This window comes from Anopheles bellator, chromosome 1, assembly GCF_943735745.2.
Source record: "Anopheles bellator chromosome 1, idAnoBellAS_SP24_06.2, whole genome shotgun sequence".
NCBI classification, from domain to species: domain Eukaryota; kingdom Metazoa; phylum Arthropoda; class Insecta; order Diptera; family Culicidae; genus Anopheles; species Anopheles bellator.
In genome coordinates, this window is record NC_071285.1 from 43,631,146 (window position 1) to 43,652,913 (window position 21,768).

General features: G+C 50.8%; 1 protein-coding gene across 1 annotated transcript; it reads left to right on the forward strand.

Moving 5' to 3' along the window:
• The first annotated feature begins 204 nt into the window (after positions 1-204).
• LOC131215667 (protein encore) lies at positions 205-21,209 on the forward strand. The gene is made up of 12 exons (XM_058210059.1): positions 205-654; positions 9,879-11,714; positions 11,859-12,032; positions 12,134-12,336; positions 12,905-13,126; positions 13,210-13,568; positions 13,648-13,775; positions 13,845-14,432; positions 14,504-14,891; positions 14,964-17,200; positions 17,267-17,360; positions 17,604-21,209. Exons 1-12 carry the CDS (start codon positions 205-207, stop codon positions 17,678-17,680), a joined length of 6,756 nt encoding a protein of 2,251 aa, XP_058066042.1. The 3' UTR covers positions 17,681-21,209.
• The last annotated feature ends 559 nt before the right edge of the window (positions 21,210-21,768 follow it).

Sequence of the window (21,768 nt, forward strand, 5' to 3'; positions counted from 1 at the left end):
CATTCACCGCCACCACCATCATCGCCACCACCAACAGCGCCTCCGTTAGATTCATCATTCACCGACCCATCACCGCCATCCGCCAGACGACGGCTGACGGGGGCCGCTGCCGTAGTGCCATCCGCGCGGCTCCAGTCGCCCCGGGTAGCGGCACAGCCAGCAACAGCAAGGGTTTCTTCCTCTTCTTCTTCGTTGCTGCTGGCCATGGGCACTGCTGCTCAGCAGCAGCAGCAGCAGCAGCAGCAACCTGCCCCGTCATCAGCCTCATCACCAGCAGCAGCAGCAGCAGCAGTAGGCCCGGCCACAGTCTGTAACGCACATCGCATCATCGCCCCAGTCCCGGTGGTGCCGGTGGAAAACGGGTTTCCCTCCGCCGACATGCCATGTGCGCCCGGAGCCATTGCCTCAGCAGCAACCGTCACAGCCTCCGCCACAGACCCGCCAGCAGCGAGTGGTGACGGCGGGACTCAACCGGCAAGTACCACTGACCCGGAGGCCGGTGGCGTCCACCACCACCACCCACCGAACGGGGGGTGCTCCTCCGAGCCAGCATCAGCAAGTGGTCAGGGTCAGCACGTGGAATGGCATCAGCAGCCGCCGTCCGAGTCAACCAACAGCAACCGTCAGACGACCGGCGGAAGCCGACAGCAAAGGGTATGTTCTGTGTTCCGGGAACGATGGTGGTCGTCCTCCGGGTGGTTCCAAATTTACCTCCCTCAATTTTCCGGCCCGACACACTGCCGTGGTTCGTGACGATTTGTTTTTTCCTCGGTGTGGTGTGCGCCGCCAGATAAGTGTCCTTATGCTTATTTCCTTCCGCCATTTGTTTTAATTAAATTATGCTCAACCTCAACCCCGCCACGTATAGTTCCGTGGTCGGGATGATGTATAAAATACGTGTACCGTAGCCCTCCGATATGCACCGCAACTAATAATGCTTCAGCTTTTGATGTTCACCTGCACACGATGCGTGTTTATGGATTTGAGTGTATTTTCGTTGTTCGTTGACGACCTTTTTGTTTGTAAGTTTGAAAAAAAAAAAATGAATTCCATGCGCACGCATCATACAACCTGTAAAATGCTTCCTCACATCCTGTAAATAGTGTATTTAAATTAAGTTCACTTGCGTCGTGTTAATGAGAAGGACACCGATAGCTCTTTAAACTGCCGCGACGGTAGCAAAAGTTTATGAAGTTTTTACAAAATGTATGAATTCGACGACATTCGAACAGTCGATCAGTATGATTCCAATGAACAACATTGTGGCTCTCAATTTCCGGCTCTGAAATTAGGAGAGCTACTTTTAAAGATCCTGATTCCAATTGTCCTTAGTGATGTGGACCAAATGAGAGTTGCGTTCGGTTTTGTGTACAATTTTCCGAAACTCTAGAAGGAGGACCATTAATTCATTCTCTCGGCATCGACTAGTTTGCCGGGTACAAAGACTTTATTTACATTGTCCTATGTTTGGGGCCGCACAATTGGCGCACTCTGGTTTGACTTTGCTATTCTAACCTAAGTCAAATTGCTCATCAGACAGTAACCACCGTGCTGTTGTTTAGCAAAGTCTGCCGTTGCCGCAATGGAGGCGCCTGGTCCTTTGCTGCCGTTATTTTGCTGAATCTGATTTAGTTTAATGATTGTCCTTGTGGCATTGCAAAAAAGGGGCGTTAGGATCGGCACGAGCGCTGTTTACAGACCGGGTTTTGGGGCTTGGCCCCCCCAACAACGGCACAGTTCGTGAGCGACGAGAGAGAGAGAGAGGTCGAGCATAAATTATACTAAAAATCATCAGTAAAATAATCTTCACAATCCTATCGCGGGGTCAGATGCAACAGAAGTTGTAGGATGCCAGAGTGTCCTGCGATCTGCGCGCGGTTACCCGAAAGATGGGTGATCGAGGAGCCGGAGGCACGTGCTACACGTGACACGGCTCCTGTTGAGCTCCACCACGCTGCTGACCCATCGTTCGACCCATCGAAAAGAGAAGCCGAACGTTCGAAACGGAGGAATAACGGGAGGCGGGAAGGGAAGCCGATCGGACGTCATCCAGAAGTCCGATCCCCGGAAACGCCGGGTAGTCGAGAAATGAGAATGAAATGGAGTGTGTCGAAACTCGCCGGGGCTAGCTAGTTACGGATAATTTTCGCACCTCGAAACATAACTTAGATGGAACCGTTTGAGGTTGGCCGAGTGAAAATGCTTGGCTATTCCTTTGCTTGGCTACGATCCCCTGTTGCGCGGTGAACCGTTCAAATTGAATTAGACGACTTGCGAAACCGACATCCTTTCCGGCGAACCTAATCACAGGCGGGGGATTTTAAACGGCCAAACATCACCCGGTTCCGGACCCGGAAAGGTGGTGAGCTCGGGTGAGCGAAACAGTAGTTAACGCTCGTTTCCTTCGTCTACCTTCGATCAGTATGGCGAACCCAAAAGTTAGATTATGCTATGCTAGCAGCATCAGCGAGCATTGTTATCTAGGAGTCAAAATTCTGGAGCAGGAAGTTTAACAAAAACCGTACGTTTCGGCCCTTTTTTAAGCTGTAATGAAGTTTCCATACAAATTTGCGCTCGAAATGAACCGAAACCGTTTCATGCCTCTGGTTTTACATTATGTTGGAAGGTCATCTTGTTTTCTTCGCTTTGCTTTCGGGCTGATCATCATTTCTTCAATTTGCTTACCGGACTGGCAAAAGAAATACAGGCAAAGGCTCGCAATGGTTCCCAACGGGGTATTACCGAGGTACCTCTACTGATCATGCTGATTCAACGAAAAAACTTCGCGCAATGCTGCTGAAAACATTGAAAAGTCGTAGGCAACCGTCGTCCGTCGGTAGGATGCGGAATCATTTGCAGTCAAAGTGTACGCACATGGTTCCTTACCATACTACGAGGCTCAGTTTCGGGCGTTTATTTATAAGAGGCAGAAGTCAGCGAATGCTAAATTTATGATGAATTCATTTGTTTTTCTTTCTCCCTCGGGAACATTTCTACAGCCCCACGCGCATCTTCGTCGTCAGCCGAGCCCTTCCTGTGTGTTTTTGGGGTGGCGAAAGGATGAAAAGTGTTGAAAAAAGAATGTAATGTTTTGTTTGCGACCCACTCGTGGGCTTTAGCGGGTTCGGATTGTTGGTGTTTTTTGCCGCTCTGCGTTTGGAGATTATTGTCCTGGATGAAGGCGCTTTTCGGGGCGCTTGGCGACTGGTTTCAGCAGCGCATAACACGGGCAACATTCTTCGCTGTGCGTTGTGAGGTAAAATGAAATTCTTCTTTCACCACTCGCTCCGAAAGAGGATCCTGCCGTGTGTAACGTGCGGCGTAATTTTAAAATAACGTACCCGTCGGATGATGCCGGTAGACAACATTGGGGGTTGTAGTATGAACATTGTTGTCCCCACATTAAATGCTCTTACACATGAAACAAATGCAGCAAAACAAATAAATTTATTAGGATAACGAAACCACAAACTAAAATAAGATCGATGATAAAACAGTAATTCAAAAAGCATTCATGAAGCATAGATTCAACTCAACATTAACTAGTTTAAGAGAAGCTTTCGCGTTCAATAGATAACACGGAAACATACAAAATGAATTATCAATCGCAGACAGGCTATAGTTGTGAAAATGACCAGGAAAGTGATAGAAGTAAACATTAAAGGGAAACATCATCGAAAGACGAAAAAACCAAGCGACATCTCATCATCATCATCATCATCATCATGTTGTTTGCGTCCATTGAAGGGGGCAATTTTTTTGCCTCCGACACGTTCCTGCCGTGTAGCATTTCTGCCTCGTTTGGTACCGGTGGCACCGGGGGACGACGACGCCGTGTTCGCCATTTCGGCTAAAGATAGATTGCATTTTTGTCGCTGCCAAAAAATCGAACCAACAGATTGGGCGAGAGACCGAGAAAGAGAGAAGGAGAGAGAGGCTATCGAGATGGTGGAAGATGACCGCACGACATTTTCCGTTCGTCAATCTGCGCCAACATCAACGCGCGCGGCTAAGTTGTTTATGTGTGTGTTGGTTGTTTCCGATAAAGACCGTAGAAATGACTAATGGCCAGCTGGGAAAACCGAAAATTTTCGGAAGTTGAAAATACGCCGCACCTCATCGAGAGTGAGAGAGAGAGAGAAGGAGCGGCCGTCTGGCCGTCGTCGTTAATGACGTCGTGATTGTGTTTCGCTTGAGATAGGTTTTGTGGTGTTTGTCTTTCGTATTGTTGTCACGTTTCGTGTGCACGCGCTAAATGATCGCGCTCGAAAGCCACTACAATCGACCGGCTCTGCCTGCCGGCCATTTTTAGCGCTCGTCATCGTGCGTCCATCCGTCCTGGGGATGATTTGCGTCACCGTTCGCGTCATGTGGTCGCCACGGTGTGGTGGCATGCCTTGGCTCATTTGGCCGCAGATGGTGCCCGTACATCCGCCGTCGGGCGCAATTGCGGCGGTTGAAAAATGATCGTGCACTGTGTCTGACTCTAAAATGCCACCGAACGAATAAAAAGTGTTTATCACCTTCGCAGCTTTAAAGTTAATGCTGCTGTTGGACATCATGTGATTTGTTAGTGTGTTTGAAACATTAATAGTTAATGTTAAACATTTTATAAACTAAGGATGGTAAAACATTTCACAAACTTACGAGCTTTACTGTATGTTCGCAGTCACCCGTTTGCTATGCTTAGAATAAATTGCTTCGTATTTGCGACGGAGGCCTTAGGATTCCATCCTTGTTACTCCATTAACATTCCTTTTCAACATTCGTTCGATGCTCGTTGTACGATGAATTCTCCGTTTTTTTTTTACAGAACGCGGCTGTCATGCCGCAATGGAGGCGCCTGGTGGCGCACGTCAAAACATTAGGATTTTGCTTTAAATACTCGCACACTATTGGTTTTTGTATTCGGTGAATAACAGCATATTGAACTTATAACCATACGATACATATAGTGAGTTTGTTGGTAAAGCTGAAGGTTTTTCCACGCTTGGAAATGGCTTAAAAAGCGTGTAAGTACGTCAGCATATTTAACGCTATTGACATAATGGGAAATAAATACCATTTGTCAGCGCGTTACTAATTATAATTAAAATTTCATTCCACATACCATGCTGCTTTGGTTGGGGAAATATGGCCAATCATCATAAAGGAGCTCGGAATCCCGTAACCGAAAATAAAAATGTAATAACAATGAAAAATGCATACCAAATGATGGGAACCCGCTTTGCGTGGCATATGCTGCGGCTCTTTATGCTCTTTCGGGCCCTTTCTTTTCACCTCCCTTCCCGTTGCACACTGGAGGACATTTGGAGGTCATTTTAATAATTGACATTTGTATGCTCTTCCGCCCTGCTCACCGGCAGCGGCAGCATCACTGGGGCCGTCAAACAAACGGGACATTTAAAGGTGAACCATTTTTTCATGCTTTTTGTGGTATTCTCCAGGAAAAAAAATCAAGCCCTGGCGGCCATCTTCCCACGCTGATCGGTGAAAAAGTGCACGTAAACCTTGACACCGGAACAAAACAAAGACACAACTCGCCAGAAACAATAGGGGCTATCCCGGGGTGAAGGTTGTGTCGCGTGCGCTACACTTGCGATGTGTCATCCTTTTTATGCCCTGCGAAGGAACAATCCTTTTGTTAGCGGCACGCTTCGGCGGGGTACACAGCGTATCTCTTTGTGGATAATTACATTCCGGCACAATCAACCCGGCAACACAGCAATATGCTCCGTCGGGCTGGAATGGACTTGGATGATGAATAAGTAATGGAGAAATTAGCCCACCAGTTTCAACAGCGTGGAGTGTTCTGGGCAGCGCCGTGGTAGACTCCTCCAAACGCCGACCTCCCACCGGATGAGAAAGTACGCACCACGTTAATGTTGTCCAAGGTCTTTGCCATCGATTGGCGAACAATTCTGTTTGGATTTGCTATGGATTTTTTCTATTTGAATTGCTGATACTGTTCGCCATCGGTTGACCTGTATCATTGTACCTCGGTAACGGAAATACGGTGAACATTTTAAAAGATTGCTAAACAATCTTTACAAAAGCGCCTGATTTAGAAGCTCAAAGTTTTTCAACAAGAAGTTACTATCTTTTTATGGCGTAGAATCTTGTGCATTATTTTTCGCTTTCTTTTTGGGACCATTGAAATAATTTTGAATAATACAATAGAGTGCAATTCGATAATTTTAGTAAAATAATTTAAATTGGTCCATGTTTTGTTTTGTTTAATTTCTCGTTAAAATATTGTATTTTTAATTTCCGGTTTATTTTCCTGTTCCGGTTCCGGTCGAGTTATCACCTGAGCTGACGGAATGAGAACATGTTTGTGTATGTTTAGAAACTTAGAAATATGCCCAAACACCCTATAAAAGTTCATTCCATTTTTCTTTAGCAGTTGTTTCAAATCGATCCTTCGCCCATTATTCACCGAACATTGGAGAAGAGCCATAAATTGAACCGACAGCATGTTCTACCGAAACACCTGGGCTCCGATCCGATAGAGTTGACCGTGAAAAACATTACTTTGCAACTTCCGGCGCTCAAATTTCGTTCCACCTTTCTGCGGAGACCGACCTCCATTAGTGACCATCATTAGTGTTCCGGAGTATTGGGCGTCTTTTGTTCAGCCTCTGTCGCAGGGTGTCGAGCGGAATGGATATTTATCGCGTAAAATTGTGTGACTACATCGAACGTATATCGACATTGACATTTCCTAAAGTTCACTGTTACGCGGCCAATTGTTGTTGTTGTTGGGTCTGTGTCAGTTGCTTTTCCGTTTGATTTATTTCCCCCGCGATACTTCCGGCGCTGCGGAGCGGCGAAGGCCTTCTGTGCCTAGTCAACTTTGCGCGCTGCTACGACCTGGACGGCATTAAAATGTACCGGTCCAACCTTTGCCGGGTGGTTAGTCTGCTAGTGAAGCAGGACCAGGACAGGAAACTACTGGCTGGAGATGGTGACGGTGTTGGCGACAGGAGCCTAGAAACTTTGGGCCGGTCGGAATCGAGGTCGGAATTTATTGATCGTAAATGAGCGTGATTTTCGTGTGGCTCGTAGGTCCCGGTCTCCTGCGTCCTTGGCCCCGGGCGAGTAGTTTCTGTCGCGGTCACCAGATTGACGACCTTTGCGGAATCGTTTTAATACCCCGGGTTTATTAGCTTTCTTCGTCCCGTCCCGAACTCCGTTAGGGGCGCCCTCGGAGGTCGACCGGCGATGACCAGCGAAGCCCCGGTGTGGGTCTCCCTACGATTCTCGAATTAATCACGCCAGCATGATGGAGTGCTGACCATTGTGGTTGCTAAGAAATTTACAACGAAAAGCCGTCCGAATTTTTGGGGGTGCTGCGATGAACCGGGGCATGCTTCCGGAGATCGGCTTAATAATGCTTGGCCGATGTCGTAGTGGTCTGGCGACACTTGTGCTGCGGGCGTTACTAGTGAAGGTCAAAGGTATTTGGTGACTTATGATGGTTAATTATGCTTCATCAAACCCCACCGAAGCATTACACTGAGTTGACGTTTCGGCATTTCAAATTGAGCGTATCATTTGAATCATTTATGGTCCTCCATGCCACTGACTGTAATCGGCGTAATATAATCTTGTTCACCGTCAGTCTTAAATCTCTTAAACTGCAGATACTTTCCAATACAACCTAATACTTCGAAGGAAATTCAACACCAACGTATTATCAAGCTTAGATCACAATGTAAAAGCTCATTCAGCCGGCTGACCCTTAATGGTCCAATGCTTAACGAACTGAGTATATTTTTAATGAAGTTTAAAAATTCAATGAATTGTTCATCAATCCGTAATAATTTTCTGAAAATCACTCGATCCGAGAGTAGCTTGATCCCTGATCCGGTTCCACACTTAGCAGCACCAGGGCCGATCGTGCATATTATGGCAACAAAGTCCAGAAACCCAACCTTTCAAACCAACACATCTGCGCTTTCCATCTTACGATCCACCTTACGGCACCGGGATACGCCACAATGATCTGTTCGGCGAACGGCCGCCGCCAGGTTCCGATGGGAAGCCGGAAATTTATGTGGCGTCTCGGTTCTTCCGATGTTTGGCCAACGTATTTTGTCTAATCTTTCCCAGTGGCCGGATGGCTTCCGACGTCGTGGTCGTCGAGGTGTGCCACTAATCAATGTAAATGCGTCTAACGAAGAGTGATTTGGAAACTAATCCGCCAGTAATTTTCCGTTCCACTGTCATTAGTCAGAGCAAACAGTAGCGCGGTGGTCGGTCGGCTGTCACCGGAGGCCCGTTCATAAATTCGATAGACCCGAACTAAGCTGATGAGCAACTTCCGGGGGGCGGCGTGACTTGCAACTTTTCCGGGGGTGGCTCTGTTTGGTTTTCCTTCTTGCCTTGCCGTTGCCCGCCGTTCGCTGGCTAATTCGTTTATCAGTAAAGTTAATAAGCGGAAACCGTGGGTGCGTAATCCTATCACCGAGCCGAACCGGATTAGTGTGATTTATTTTGCATCGTGCCATCGGAATCGTCCATTGATCGATTCGTATGGATCGGGGTTCGACGATGTGGTGCTGTTCCTTGGCTTAAGTGTGTCACTGTGCGATTATTTGGTCACTTGCGGTTATTTTGGTTTGGTCACTGTGTGGTTTTTGTATTTTTAAGCAACATTTTTTTAAGCTGTGCCATGCGCATGATTTGATAGATTTGATATTTGATCTGTAATTAAGTTTAGTAATGGAAGCGAAATTTAGAGTCAAAATTAACTCGCCGTTCACGTTTGAGCTTTAAAAAAGGCCTAACATATTTTAGTAAAAATCCCAGTAACAGGAAACCTGATTAATTATGCCGCGCTAGAAAATGTGGTCTGTGGTCTGGGTTCCATTACAGGTTCCTGATCTCAAATGTTGCATAGCGGTCATTTTAATTTAAATTTTTTTGCCCAATTTGGCCCCCCTTGCAATTATGGAAAGGAACCAGAATGATTGTTATCCTCAGAAACAACACGGATCGTGGACCTTTGCTGTTAGTCCTTCTTGAATTGGTCCTTACAACGTGGTCCTTGGAAATACATTTTCGTGATCATTTTGTGATATCGTTCCACAACCACCGTATTCCCCATCACAAATCGATCGTGCTGTAAAATTCAATCACCTTAATTTCCGCACCCAACCATACTGCGCTCCCCCACAGGCCCGCCAACCTTGGGTCCGTTAACTTTCCCATAAGTTCCGATGCGTCCGAGCACCTGCCACCTCCCCCTTTTGAGCGGTTGTTAAGTGCTGTGTGTCGGGGGTGCTTTCAGCGCCCCACGCTTAAACGTGAGCCTTTAAGGCCGCAGGTCATTCCGGGTGCTTTCTCCCTCGCAGCGATCCAGTGTCTCCGCATGACCGCACCGCACGGATTGACCCATCCGGCCCGACGGTGGATAGTAATTAGAAGGGGCGAACCGTTGCGGGGCTTAGGCTAGGACTTTTAATTAACCCTCTCATTAAGGTGCTAAGGAGCGGACCGTCCATCGGATGTTCGGCCGGAGGCTTAGCGGTGCGGTGGCACCTTCAAGTGTTCGGGGAACGGTTGCAAACTCTAAGCGACGGTAGCCAGTCGTGGAGTGGCACGGCCATTAATTATGTAGTGTGTGGAGGTACATTAATTATATGGTACAGGGCGCGGTGCAATTAAATTACGCTATTGAACCGTGATTTTGTTAAACCCGCGAGGGCCCAGTAAATGCCACGCATAATTAACGGATCAATAGTTATGGTTTACCGTTTTTAAACATGGTCGCGCGTTTTATGTTGAGAACGATGCATACTCCACTTGATTTCCTCTAATCCTCCAATCAAAATAGGTATTCATTTTGTTTCTTTCGTCCCCGCTTCTTGTAGATTGCTGGTGGAAAAGGCAAGCATTTAACCCGCAGTCACGCCATGCGTGAGTCAACTTCCCCGCCCCGTACGCCTACACCACGATCTCCATCCGAGCAGCACGGCGGCAGCAACCCGATCGGCAGCACCAACAGCAGCAGCAGCAGTAGTCCCGGAGGCGCCACGACGACCCCCAGCGGTTGTGATGGCGGCGTGCTCAGCAACGGACCATCCTGTTTGCCGGACCGACCCACCGTGAACGATGCTGGCGGTGACTCCACAGACTCGCCCCGTCTCGGCAAGCACGGTGTTCCGACCGCCAGCGGCACTGTGCCGAACGGCAAGAGTCAGCTGGACGTCGACTTCCCAAAGCTGACGCCACCGAAAACGTCCTTCAATCCGGCCAATGGCCATCATCCGGGCGCCCCGACGAAGGCCACTGGTGGGAAGAATGGCAGTCAGCAACACGCGACGACGACGCCTGTGGCGAGTAAACCCAACAGCACCGAGCGGGGCAGTGGTGGTGATGGCGACGACGACCAAGCACCGCAGAGTGCCAGTGACTCCAAAGGCAGCGGCCAAGATCAACCGGACGGTGGCGGTGACATCGGCAGTACACGGAACCGAGGCGGCATCCCCAACCTGGTGCGCGTGTCCGGAATGCCACCGTCGCTTGGCACCGGGACCGACGATCCGAGCGAGGATCTGCACGAGGGCGACAGCAATGGAACGGGCGGTGGGACGTCTGTGGCCTCACCCGTACCGGCAGCAGCGAATAGCAACTATTGTGATAACGACGGTGGCCGCCACGGTCTGCGCCACCACCACCACCAGCAGCAGCAGAGGGAGGTGAACTTTAGCGGTAGCCATAATGAAGACGAAGACGAAGGTCCCTCGGGTGGTGGTGGGCGGAGCGCGGCCGATGCGGCCGGCACCCCGATCAATATACAGTTCTCGCACGAAACGGAAACCCGTTACATCCGGTGCGACAGTCCTATGGAAGAGAGCCTTACGGGGAGGAGCAGCGGCGGCAGCAGCGGCGCCATCAACCTGATGGCGGCGCCGGGTGGCGGAACGTCGACTTCGCAACCGACCGCCAGCGGGTCCGGTGGCGGAAGTGGTAGCGGCAAGAAACGTAGCGGTGCTTCCGGTAAGGGAGGCGGCAGTAAGGCGGCCCGGCTAAAGCACATGAGCGGTGGCTCATCGTCCAGTGTCGACGGTGGCACCGGGGGCGGTGGAGTAACGAATGCCACCGGCACCGGAAATACCGGTGGCGGCGGCTCCGGCGGGAGCAGTGGGTATATGGTTTCGCGGGACAACTCATGCGATCAGTTCACTGACCAGAGTGGCGTCAACTTGCTGCAGTTCTTCAAGGAGACGCTCAACAAGAACTTCAAGGACCGCAACATGCTGATGAAGATCGAGAAGGAGCTGCTCGCGCTGGCGATGGACCGCAGTCGCAGCCAGATGAAGTTTCCGCCCATGTCTTCCTACAACCGCATGCTGATCCACCGGGTGGCCGCGTACTTCGGCATGGAGCACAACGTGGACGCGACGCAGCAGTGCGTGATCGCGGAGGTGACACCCGCCACGCGCATCCCGGACATCCGGTTCAAGAACCTGATCGCGGACAGCTTCTCAGAGGAGCCGCGCAAGTCGATACTGAAGCGCGACACGCACAGCTTCGACGAGTACCAGCGTTTCGTGGGCGGCGGAATGGGGGGAGCCGGGAACGGTGGTGGGAGCGGGCTGCTGCACTGCCCGGACCGCGGCATGCTCGATCGCAAGACGAAGAGCTTCGAAGAGCGCGAGGAGGAGTACGAGAAGAGCAAACGGAGGCTTTTCAAAAACCGTGAGGTATGTGATGTCCGCCCTTCTCAGCGCGTTCCCATAGATCTCAAGACGTACCTCAAGACTAAACTGATTATCCTTTCGTTTCCGATCATCGAAACCATCCCGCCCGTCATTCCTCGCGCGCCATCATCTCCGGTTGGCTTTCAGCACGATTCCGAGTCCGACCAGTGGCAGTGGATCTCCACCGACGGTGCCGGAGGTGGCGGCGCTGGTGGAGGTGGGGGCGGTGGTGGTGTCGGCACGATACTGGCCGACCTGAGCGTCACCGCCCGTCACCAGCAGAAGTTGCAAAATAGCCGCCTGCTGAAAGTTCAATCAGTGGTACGCACCCCGACACGACCCCACGTTTCCCGACCTTCCCAACGCGATGCGTCCGGATACGTTTTTGATCCGATTCCGTTTCCACTCCCCTATTTTCACAGTCAATCGAAGGCCGATCGGACGAACGGCCATGCGTATCGAAATCGCACAGCTTCGGCGGCTACGGCGGCTCGTCCCAGAACGCATCGCTGCTGCGTGGCGACTCGATCACGTCGACCAAAAGTGCCGGTGCCAGGCTGTTCTCGAAGCAGGACTCGAACGCCAGCCAGAACACCCCGTGGAGACTGTCGCCATCGAGCAGTGGGTAGGTGGACGCGGTTGTGGCACGCATCGGAAGCATTCCCGGGAACCGCGCGCGTGTGGATCAGCGGAGCGAGAGCCGATGGCTTGTACCGTTTCACCGCCGTTTAGTTGCCACATTTGTTGTGTTAAACGAGCATTCGAGTTTCTTAATGCCTTTCGGTTTGTTAGGAACGGAGCCTTTATAACACTGTTCAAGCCATTGCTCCGCTGGAAGGGTATTTGTACTTTAGTAGCAGTGTAAAATTAAAATACGAACTTGTTTGAAAAACACAAAATCATAAAGAAAATTATGAAATATTAACAGTTTTCATTTCAAGGTTAGTGTTACCTGAAAAAGCGGCGAATTCAGAAAGACAAGCGCCATCTATGTGTTAGTTTCGAGACTTTTCGGCCCATGTTTGATTAGAGTATTAGAAAAGGTAGCTTAACTTTGCTGTATGACGCGATATGCTAGCGCTCTTGCCACGCAGCTACAACCGTTGGTAGTTCCGATCCGTTTGCTCCTGCGCATGGGTTCCGGTAATCTTCCCTTGTGTCAATCGGAAAAGTAACGCTTACCTTCAACGCAGGTCGTACCTTACTTCCAGCTACAAAACCCAGTCGATTCGGTCCGACTCGGTGACGCCGTCACCGACCGGTTACGGTAGCGGCGACCACACGCCGGAACCGTGCGTCCCCTCGCCGTCCGCCACATGCGGTGTCATGTGGGCCGTCACCGATATGGCCAGTGTGCCCAAGGGAAGCGTGCTGATCGATCCACAAACGTTCCAACCGATCGTCAACCAGGACGGGTAGGTGAACAAAGACGGTATGTGCGTTTTGGAAACCGATTTCTAACCTTTCCTTCCTGTTTTTTTTTCTCACCCGCCATCAGCACGCTGTACCACTTCGATCCCTCCAACCTACCGCCGGGGGCGGGAGGCCCGTGGCCACCGGGTAACGGTAAACTGTCGAAGCGCAAGTTCGAAAAGCAAAAGTCCTTCAGCAGCAAGCACAATCTGAACAGCAGCAGCTCGTACGACAGCTCGATCGATGCGCCGTTCACGGGAAGGACGGTGGACTGCGGACAGCAGACGGCGATGGCCGGGCCGGGCGATAATCCTATCCCCACCCTTACGACGCCGACGACCATCGCGGAGGAGGTGGTCAACGAGCTCGGCTGCTACGATGCAACCGGTGCCAGCACCGGTGGCCTAAAGCTGCTCGGCACCAAAGATAGTGCGGAGTTTGATGGTACGATGGGAGAGCGGGGTGGTTCTCTTGGCGCATGGTCAAGTAATAGTGGCCACACTCTTTCGCTACCTTTCCCCAGAAAACTCGAGCATCTGCGATGAAATCTCACAAACTACCAACGAGCTTGGCGCATTGAAGTTACAGAAACATCAAGCCACTAGTCCTATGCTGCAGGCCAGCGAATTGCAACCAGTTGATATGAATGAAGTTAGTAGCAGTGACAGGGTCGCGGTCGAAGGGCCCGCCGATGTAACGGTACTATTGGGCTCGTTTCAGATTCACTACGGTACTAATCAGAACGACAACAGTAATCTCCTGAATACTGCCAACTCAACACTGCTGGTAGACGACGGTCGGTCCGCGCTGCTCGACGAGGTGGGCGAAGGAGCGCCTGAGGTGGTCGAAGGGTCGTCTTGCATGGCACTGACACCCTCGGGGGGCGATTGCGTGTCTGATCAGGGGCTGATCCAGTCGTCGGCCGTGTCCGCTGTTCAGTTGCTCCACGTCCACGAACCGGTCAGCAACAGCAGCACGCTGGAGGCAGGAGACGAGGACGACGAGGATGAGGCGGAGGACCGCAGCGAAACCCCAACCGACGCCGGCCCAGAGGAGGTCGAAGAGGTGGACAAGAAGAACGACATGGCCAAGGTGGCCAACGTGGTGCAGACTGTGGTTCCCCTGGCGAGCTACGCCAGCTCCACTCCGCCGAACGGCGTCGGTAGTGGCGTCGGCGGAGGCGGCGGTGGCGCTGGTGGTGGCTCAGTGGGGGCGTACACCGTCACGTACGACGGTGGAGGTAGCGGACTCCCGGGTGCTACCGTCTACGGTACGCCGGGTTTGTCTACGACGACATATCAGACTGCGGTAAGTGCAATGCTAGTGGACCGGCGCTAAGCTTCGGCGCTGAAGATGGTCTGGTGCTCTTTTTCCAACAGCCGGACGGGGCCATCTACGCGGTGCCGTCCTCCCTCGTCTACACATATCCCACGACGATGGATCCGGCAGAGATGTCCGGTGGGTACTTCGTGCCAGTGTACGACCCACAGCAGCGTGACACCGCCAGTCTCTGCTCGACACCGGGTGCCTCTCTCTACACCGCTCCGGCCGGTGCCACCTCGACAGTATTACACCCGATCGCGTACACACCGACGGCGGTGGCCACGGCTGCAGCCGCCGCGGCCGCTGCTTACGGCGGGGCGCCTCTCTACCAGAACCCGCTCATGTACTCGTCGGACCAGTTCCCAACTGCACAGGCCGCGGCGGCCGCCCAGTTATCGCAGTATCCAATCAGCTATCCGATCGGCATCGGATATCCGTTCAATGGTAGGTTCCCACGCGCTGGTGGGCCCGGGAACAGCGCAATACAAAGTGACTGTTTTCTGTTGTTCGTTTCAGGTGCCACGTACCAGAATTACTGGAACCAGCCAATCACTTACTACGTTCCTCAGACGCCCGTACCGTCGACGGCCGTCGGCAGTGCGTCGATCCTGATGCCGCCTCCGATCGCACAAACCCCAACGAACGGTGGTGGTGGTATCATAACGTCTGCCGCGTCCGCCACGTCCGGCTCATCGTCGGCAGTGGCCGGTGGTGGTACGATGTCCGGCAAGCGCAACACAACGCCACCGAACAATCACATCGGGGGCCAGTCGCACGGAGCTCCGCATCCACCGCCGACGCAATCGAACCATAGTGCATCGGTGACGCCCGTGCCGATCTCCCCGTTTGCCTCCAGTGTTCCCGTGCCACTGCCCGATCCGTCGTCGGCGGGGGCCACCCCGATGTACGCCGCTTTTCCGCAGCCCCTCTACCCCAACATGCTTCCATTCGCCAGCCCGATGCCAGCGCATCCTCACTCGACGGCGGGTGCAACGGCCGCAACGGCCGTCAACTCAATGCTTCCCACTGCCGCGCCATTCCATCCTCACGCACAGCAAGCGCAGCAACAGCTGCCTCCCCAGGCTCACCATCATCACCATCATCACCAGCAGCAGCAGCAGCAGCCGCAGCTGTCGCATCATCATCACAGTCACCACCATCCTCATCCGCACGGTGGCGGCGTCGGTGCACAGGATCCGGTAGTGGGTCCAGGGGCTCACTATTCCAGCGCGAATGGACCGAGTGTCGCGGGTGGAGGAAGCAACAGCAGCAGCAGTAGCACCAGCAGCAGCAACGGTAGCAGCACCGGGAGCCACGGCAGCAACAATAATGGTGCACCGAATGCGCCGACCCCGCAGTCGACTCCCAGCACACCGCTGTCGCTGCCAATGTCCGCTCCAACGCACCATGGCGGCAAGGGTGGAATGCCACTGTTTCCCACGCCTCCCATGGTACCGCATGGCGGTGGGGCGACCGGTTACGTGGCGGCGGCCACTGGCCACCATCACCACTACGGGGGCCCCACGACGGTGACGGAGGAACGCAAAAATGGCCCCGGTGGCGGCTACCAGGGCAAGGGACGGCTACCGAACACAGCCGGTGGGTCCGGTGGCAGTTACTTCAATTACAGTAACCCCTCCGGGACCACTGTCCGTCAGATGACTCCGAATGGGCCGACCGGCGGTGGCGGCGGCACAGGTGGCTCTTTTGCCGGGCCGGGAAAAACGGGTGGAAGCTTTCCGGCCAACACAGGGAACAATGGCGGTGGACCGACGGTTGGTGGAGGTCCTCTGATACTGGGGCCACCGCCGCCGGGCAAGAGTAACCGGCACGAGGGCAGCTCCTCGAGCAAACCGCCCCTGATTCCAACGCTCCCGACCATGGTGGCCACCGGCGCGGTAGTCGGTCCACCGACCGCCAACGGTGGTGGAATGGGTGGCGACAAGTCCCGACTGAACCGTTCCTCCAAGCCGCCAAATCTCGATCTGAAGCGCGGTGGCTTTGGCACGACGAACAGCTATCACGTGGTCAACAGCCGCAACACGCCGAGCACGAACTCGAACGAAAGTAACGGATCGCCGAACAGTATTACGTCGTCGTCCATGCACGAGCACGGTCACCAGGGACCGTTACAGGGACCACCGTCCACGCATCATTCAGCCGGCCATCACCATCACGGAGCAGCACCGAACCATCCGTCGACGCCGACTTCCCACGTTGGCGGCGGACACCATGGAGGACAGTCGATGGCACACGGCGCTCCCCAGCAGCACCATCACAATCCGCAGCAGCATCAGCAACAACACCACCACCACAATGCTCACGGAAACAATGTCGGCAATCAGCAGCACCTACAATCAGGCGGGGCGCAACAGCACCATCACCACCACGGTGGCGGCGGTGGTGGAGGGACGACACACTACTATACCCACGGGCCCGGTGGCCAATCGCTGGGCGGGGTCGGAGGGCCACACGGGCAGGCTTCGTACTATGCCACCGGCGGTGGCCACTCGCAGCGTGGCGGAAGCGTTGGAAGCAATAGCGGCAGCAGTGGTGGCGGGGCTAACACCGGTGGCAATGGAGGCCACGCGGCGCACCATCCACACGCCATGGCAGCGACGGCCACCGTCATGCACAATTCGGCCGTTGCCGCAGCGGCGGCCGCCGCCGTCGAACCGTACCATCAGCAGCTGATTCCGATCAACGCTGCCGCGGCCGGGATGTCCTACGTCAAGATCGGCCAGGCCTACTTTGTGAGTACATGACACAAGGCGAAAGCCGTTCGTGTGCCGGGTTCATGGTGTCTTCTCTCATTTTAGCCCTCGCTCGCGCTGCCGCAAAGTCGCCGATCGCCTCCGAACGAGATACGTCCTCTAGCCGGTGTGTACCCCACGATGAACATGGTTATGCCAGGTAAAAGCGACCAGCTGCTTCCGATTGGTGGCCGACCCAATCGGTCGGCCCGATCTTAGCCATCAGCTTCATAGTATTTTCATTTTGATTTTTTCATTGCGATCGTTCCGCTTCATGTTCGCTCAGTCGTGCCAGTTGGGTTTTAAATGTGCTTCGCTTTTTACCAAATTACCATCACCATCTGATCGTATAGAATCGCGTATCGCCACACTTTACTCAACGGTTTCCTATTTTCCCACACAGCGTCACGTCAGTTCACACCACGACCACAGCACAACAGTGGGTACAGTGGCCATAAGGCAACCAAAACTCTCCGGTAAATCATCGCCAATTGCGGAGTGCGTGCTTGTGCCGCACCAGCCGGAGGAAGTGAGACGGTAGTTAACGATAGGGCAGTAGTCCACTGTCCACCGGCGTACACATAGGCAACGTGAATGCAAATCCCCACTAACCGTAACCCCTAACCAGAACCGTTCGTAGTACCCAACAATTCTAGACAACAACACGTACACACAAATACAAACGGAAACAAAAATGAAACTAAGCAACAAGCAAAAAAAAACTATGATTATAATGTGATCTGAAAGCATCGGGAGGAGCTTGGTGCAAATGTCCGGCAACGTGAATCTATCTGCAGAGTATAACCAGTGAACCAGGCAACGTGAATCTATTCAGCAAAACATCTCTCCTGTGCTCTGTGGGTGCCGATGCCTCCAGTACTGATCGACCGAGCCTCGCTACGGACGCGACGTTTAGAAAACGTTTTTAAAACAAAATAGATAAAACTAAACGCAACCGCGCAACAGCCACCACAACACCGCAAGCAACAGTGGGAACTGGAACGGGGATCTACCATACCGGAACAAAAAGGACACTGTTACAACCCAACGTGTGACCCAACTCCTGTTGTCTTCGGGACACCAAAAGAATGAGATATTTATCGCGAACGCGAAGCGGGGTGCTACAGAGCTACACTTAACACATGAATGTGTTGGGTCGATCGTTAAAATTCGATGAAAAGGAATTGCGCGGCGTGGCGAACGTTATTAGATGCATGTCAGTGCGCGAGAGGACGACGATGTGCAGGGAATGTCCGCTGCCGCAATGTTTTCTTTAGTTGCCGTTTTCAAAAATTAATGTTTATCGTTCGCTCCTGATTGCTGTTACGATGAACGTTTTACCGCTGCTCGCTTACGATCCATTGTTTCGTTATATTATTACGAATGCCGCCAAACCGTGCACACGTCCGCACGGGTGAAGTAATCGAAGGCATCGCACCGGCCGCGGGGGTTCACTGTTCCGTAGCGTGTGATTGTTCCGTTAAAGGGATGGAATTTTGCTTAGAGCAAAGCCGCACACAGAAGGCTTCTTCTCTTCAATTTTGCCCACAAAATTTGTTCTCCGAGGACGAGAACACAAACAAATCCGATCGCTGTTTGTGATAGATACGGCCAAAAGCCATCGAACCAGGGGTCGATGTAGGGTGTAGCGTGATTACCAGAGGGATGGCGCGGGGAAGGAATGTAAACAAATCACAGTGTTAAAAGGCATTACTACTAAAACAAACGATGGCTATGAATGGTTCGAATTTGTGATTAGCCAATGATGGTGGTCCAATGTGTGTGTGTGCGTGTGAATGAGTGTGTGTGTGTGGGCTGCGATCCTACGACCACGGTAAATATTAGCAGGCACCGCTACGATGTACTGATCCTCTGCAATCCGAATATTAGAATTTCCAAACCAAATCAACGTCAAATCAATCGATATCTTTTACAATGAGGCCGCATAAACAATTCCGATTTTCAGCACTTTTTAGACACTATTCGGTTGACGTTCATCAAGTCATTTTAACCAATGCAATCTTGAGGACGTCTAAGACCATACTCTCTAAGCCGAGACTCCCTACCCCGCAAATTATCCGCAGATTTTGTTACTTTGCCACCATACGTTTATTTCATGCGAGGACATTAAGAGTTACGTAGGCACCTTTTCGTGAAGACAACAACCCGCGACAGGATTGGTGTGGAAACTGTGGTGCTGTTCCTTGTATATCCATGAGACAGTGGTCTAGGGCCAGTTTCTGTGTGCATAGAAAAGACAACAGTAGGTATCCCCGGAATGGACCGTTCATAGTAGAACACCTATTTACTTTACAGTGCCGATCAACCACTAACCACAATGAGAAAGCATTTTTCTTATAACAATCAACCGAACAAACCATGGATTACTATATTTAAACCGAACGAAACCGAGTAAGAGTAACACATAACTAGCTGTACCCGAAACGGCTAACACTGTAGTACCTTAGACACAAACCATACTTCTATATTGTAAAGTACGTTCATATAAACCTTCCTTCATGTCAGTGGCATAATGAATTCGAATGAATTCTTGTTGTTCAGACGTCGACGACATTGCAAACTCTTTCTTATTAGTCACAGTTTTCGGTCAATAGTGCTTACTTTAAAGTCAAAAATAAATTTTCACTTCTCCTTGGGTTCAAACATGCATGGCTTGGGAATCGGATTCTGCTTGATGGCTTCTCACAGCAATGAGTGGAAGGCAGAGCTTCGCCATTCGCCCCATCCGATCCAATGTTCAGCCCAGCATGCAGATCTTCTTGTTGAAGTACAAAAAGGTACTTCGTTCACTTCTCATCTATCTTCAGTGTTGCGCACGGTGCAAAAAGAAGCGAAGGAAAACTTCTGATAACGTGGTACAAAATGTTGATGCTTTTGAAATAAACTTGGTGGTGGGTGCTTGAGTTGTGACTTGGGCAAAAAAGAGGTCAAAGCGGTACCTCAGCAAGGAACAACTAATAATGGATCTTCGAACAAGATTTCATCGCAAACTAAAGCACAAAGAGGGTAAATCACCAAACTACCCGTTGGTTGTGGCAGCGTTATCGTTCTAGTCACATACTACCATGGACTCGGTGATACTGTAAAACATCACCAAAATCGTAATTTTAAAATCTTATTATTTTACGCAACTGTTTACTGAAACAAAGTTTTTTTTTGTTTATAAATGTATGAAGTTTGCTGAGCAAAGTAGTGCGATATTGAATAAGTTTATGAATTCTGCCAAAGGGAATAACAAACCGCATCTCTCGTATCTTACCATCTGCTGAATGATTACTACTACTACACCAAACCATATGAAAATACAGTTGCCATTTTATTGAAGGAATTCCTGAAGAAAATAACCCGGTAACCAACATCGGAGCACATGTTGAACACGGTTGTTTGTTTAGGAACAACGCTGTATGCATGAGCAGACCAAAGCGCCGCCATCAGAAGGAACGAACAGAATAACAAAAGAGACGAAGAACAACAAAAAAAGATAACAGGAAGAGAGAACAGCATATTAGAAACGCCTACAAAAGAATATCCAGAAAATACATGAATATCGAAAAAAGAAATAACAAACACAGGATAAATGAGATAATACAGCTACGAACAGAGTTTGAAGGAAGTGAATGAGTTAAACATGCAGACACACAAAACAAAACTAAAAACGAAACGGTTGATTAAATGTGTTATTATATATACGAAAGATTGTATTTATTTTAGTTTATATACACTGGGAAAGTGAGAAGGACAGAGACAGTAGTAGTAGAGAGTCAGAAGGATAGTAAGAAAGAGAGTGGAAAAGAGAAAGAGAGAGGGGGAGAGAAGCAGCGCATGATAATAACGAATAAATTGGGGTGAAAGTGAAAATGCGAGTGAAAAACCCGATAAAACAAAAAAAATAATTATAAGAAAATGCAAGTAAAACGGGCTGCAGAGACAAAGGAAGAAACTATTTCCAGAAGAATGAAAACATTAAAGAATGAAACAACAAAAAGTAAAGTAGTACACCGAACTTGTCCGTAATTTTAATCTGGATGAAATTGAGAAACAAACCCACGAGTGCAGAAGCCAATGTGCATCTGCAATCTTTGTCCATTATCTTCACTGCGTTCATTGGACAAGCACTTTGATGTAGTATCTTGGATTCGAAACACGACTTTTTTCCGAAGTTGCTGTCGATTAATGATTTGAACCATTAATACAGCTCGACTGCTTTAACGGCAAACTGTCACCAAACACCTGTAGGCAGCAAAGTTGGGGGTTCGTTAAACTTGTCTAGAGTTGCGGGCAACAGTCTGATTGATAAATTCTCTGCCTTTTATGCTGTTACGCAATCATAATGGCCTCTTCTATTGCTTCTGGATACTATATAATAGGAAGGTGTAAGTAGCGTTCACTCTCAGTGGGTTAGTTAAGTTCCGTTGCGGAAGATCCTCATTTTCGTTGCGCCATGTTCCCGCCGAAATACGTTTTGATCTGCCAGGTAATTTGTTTCCTGACCTGCGTTACCGCGGATAAGATTTGCCAACTGCTAAAATCCAATGGAGAGCCCCATA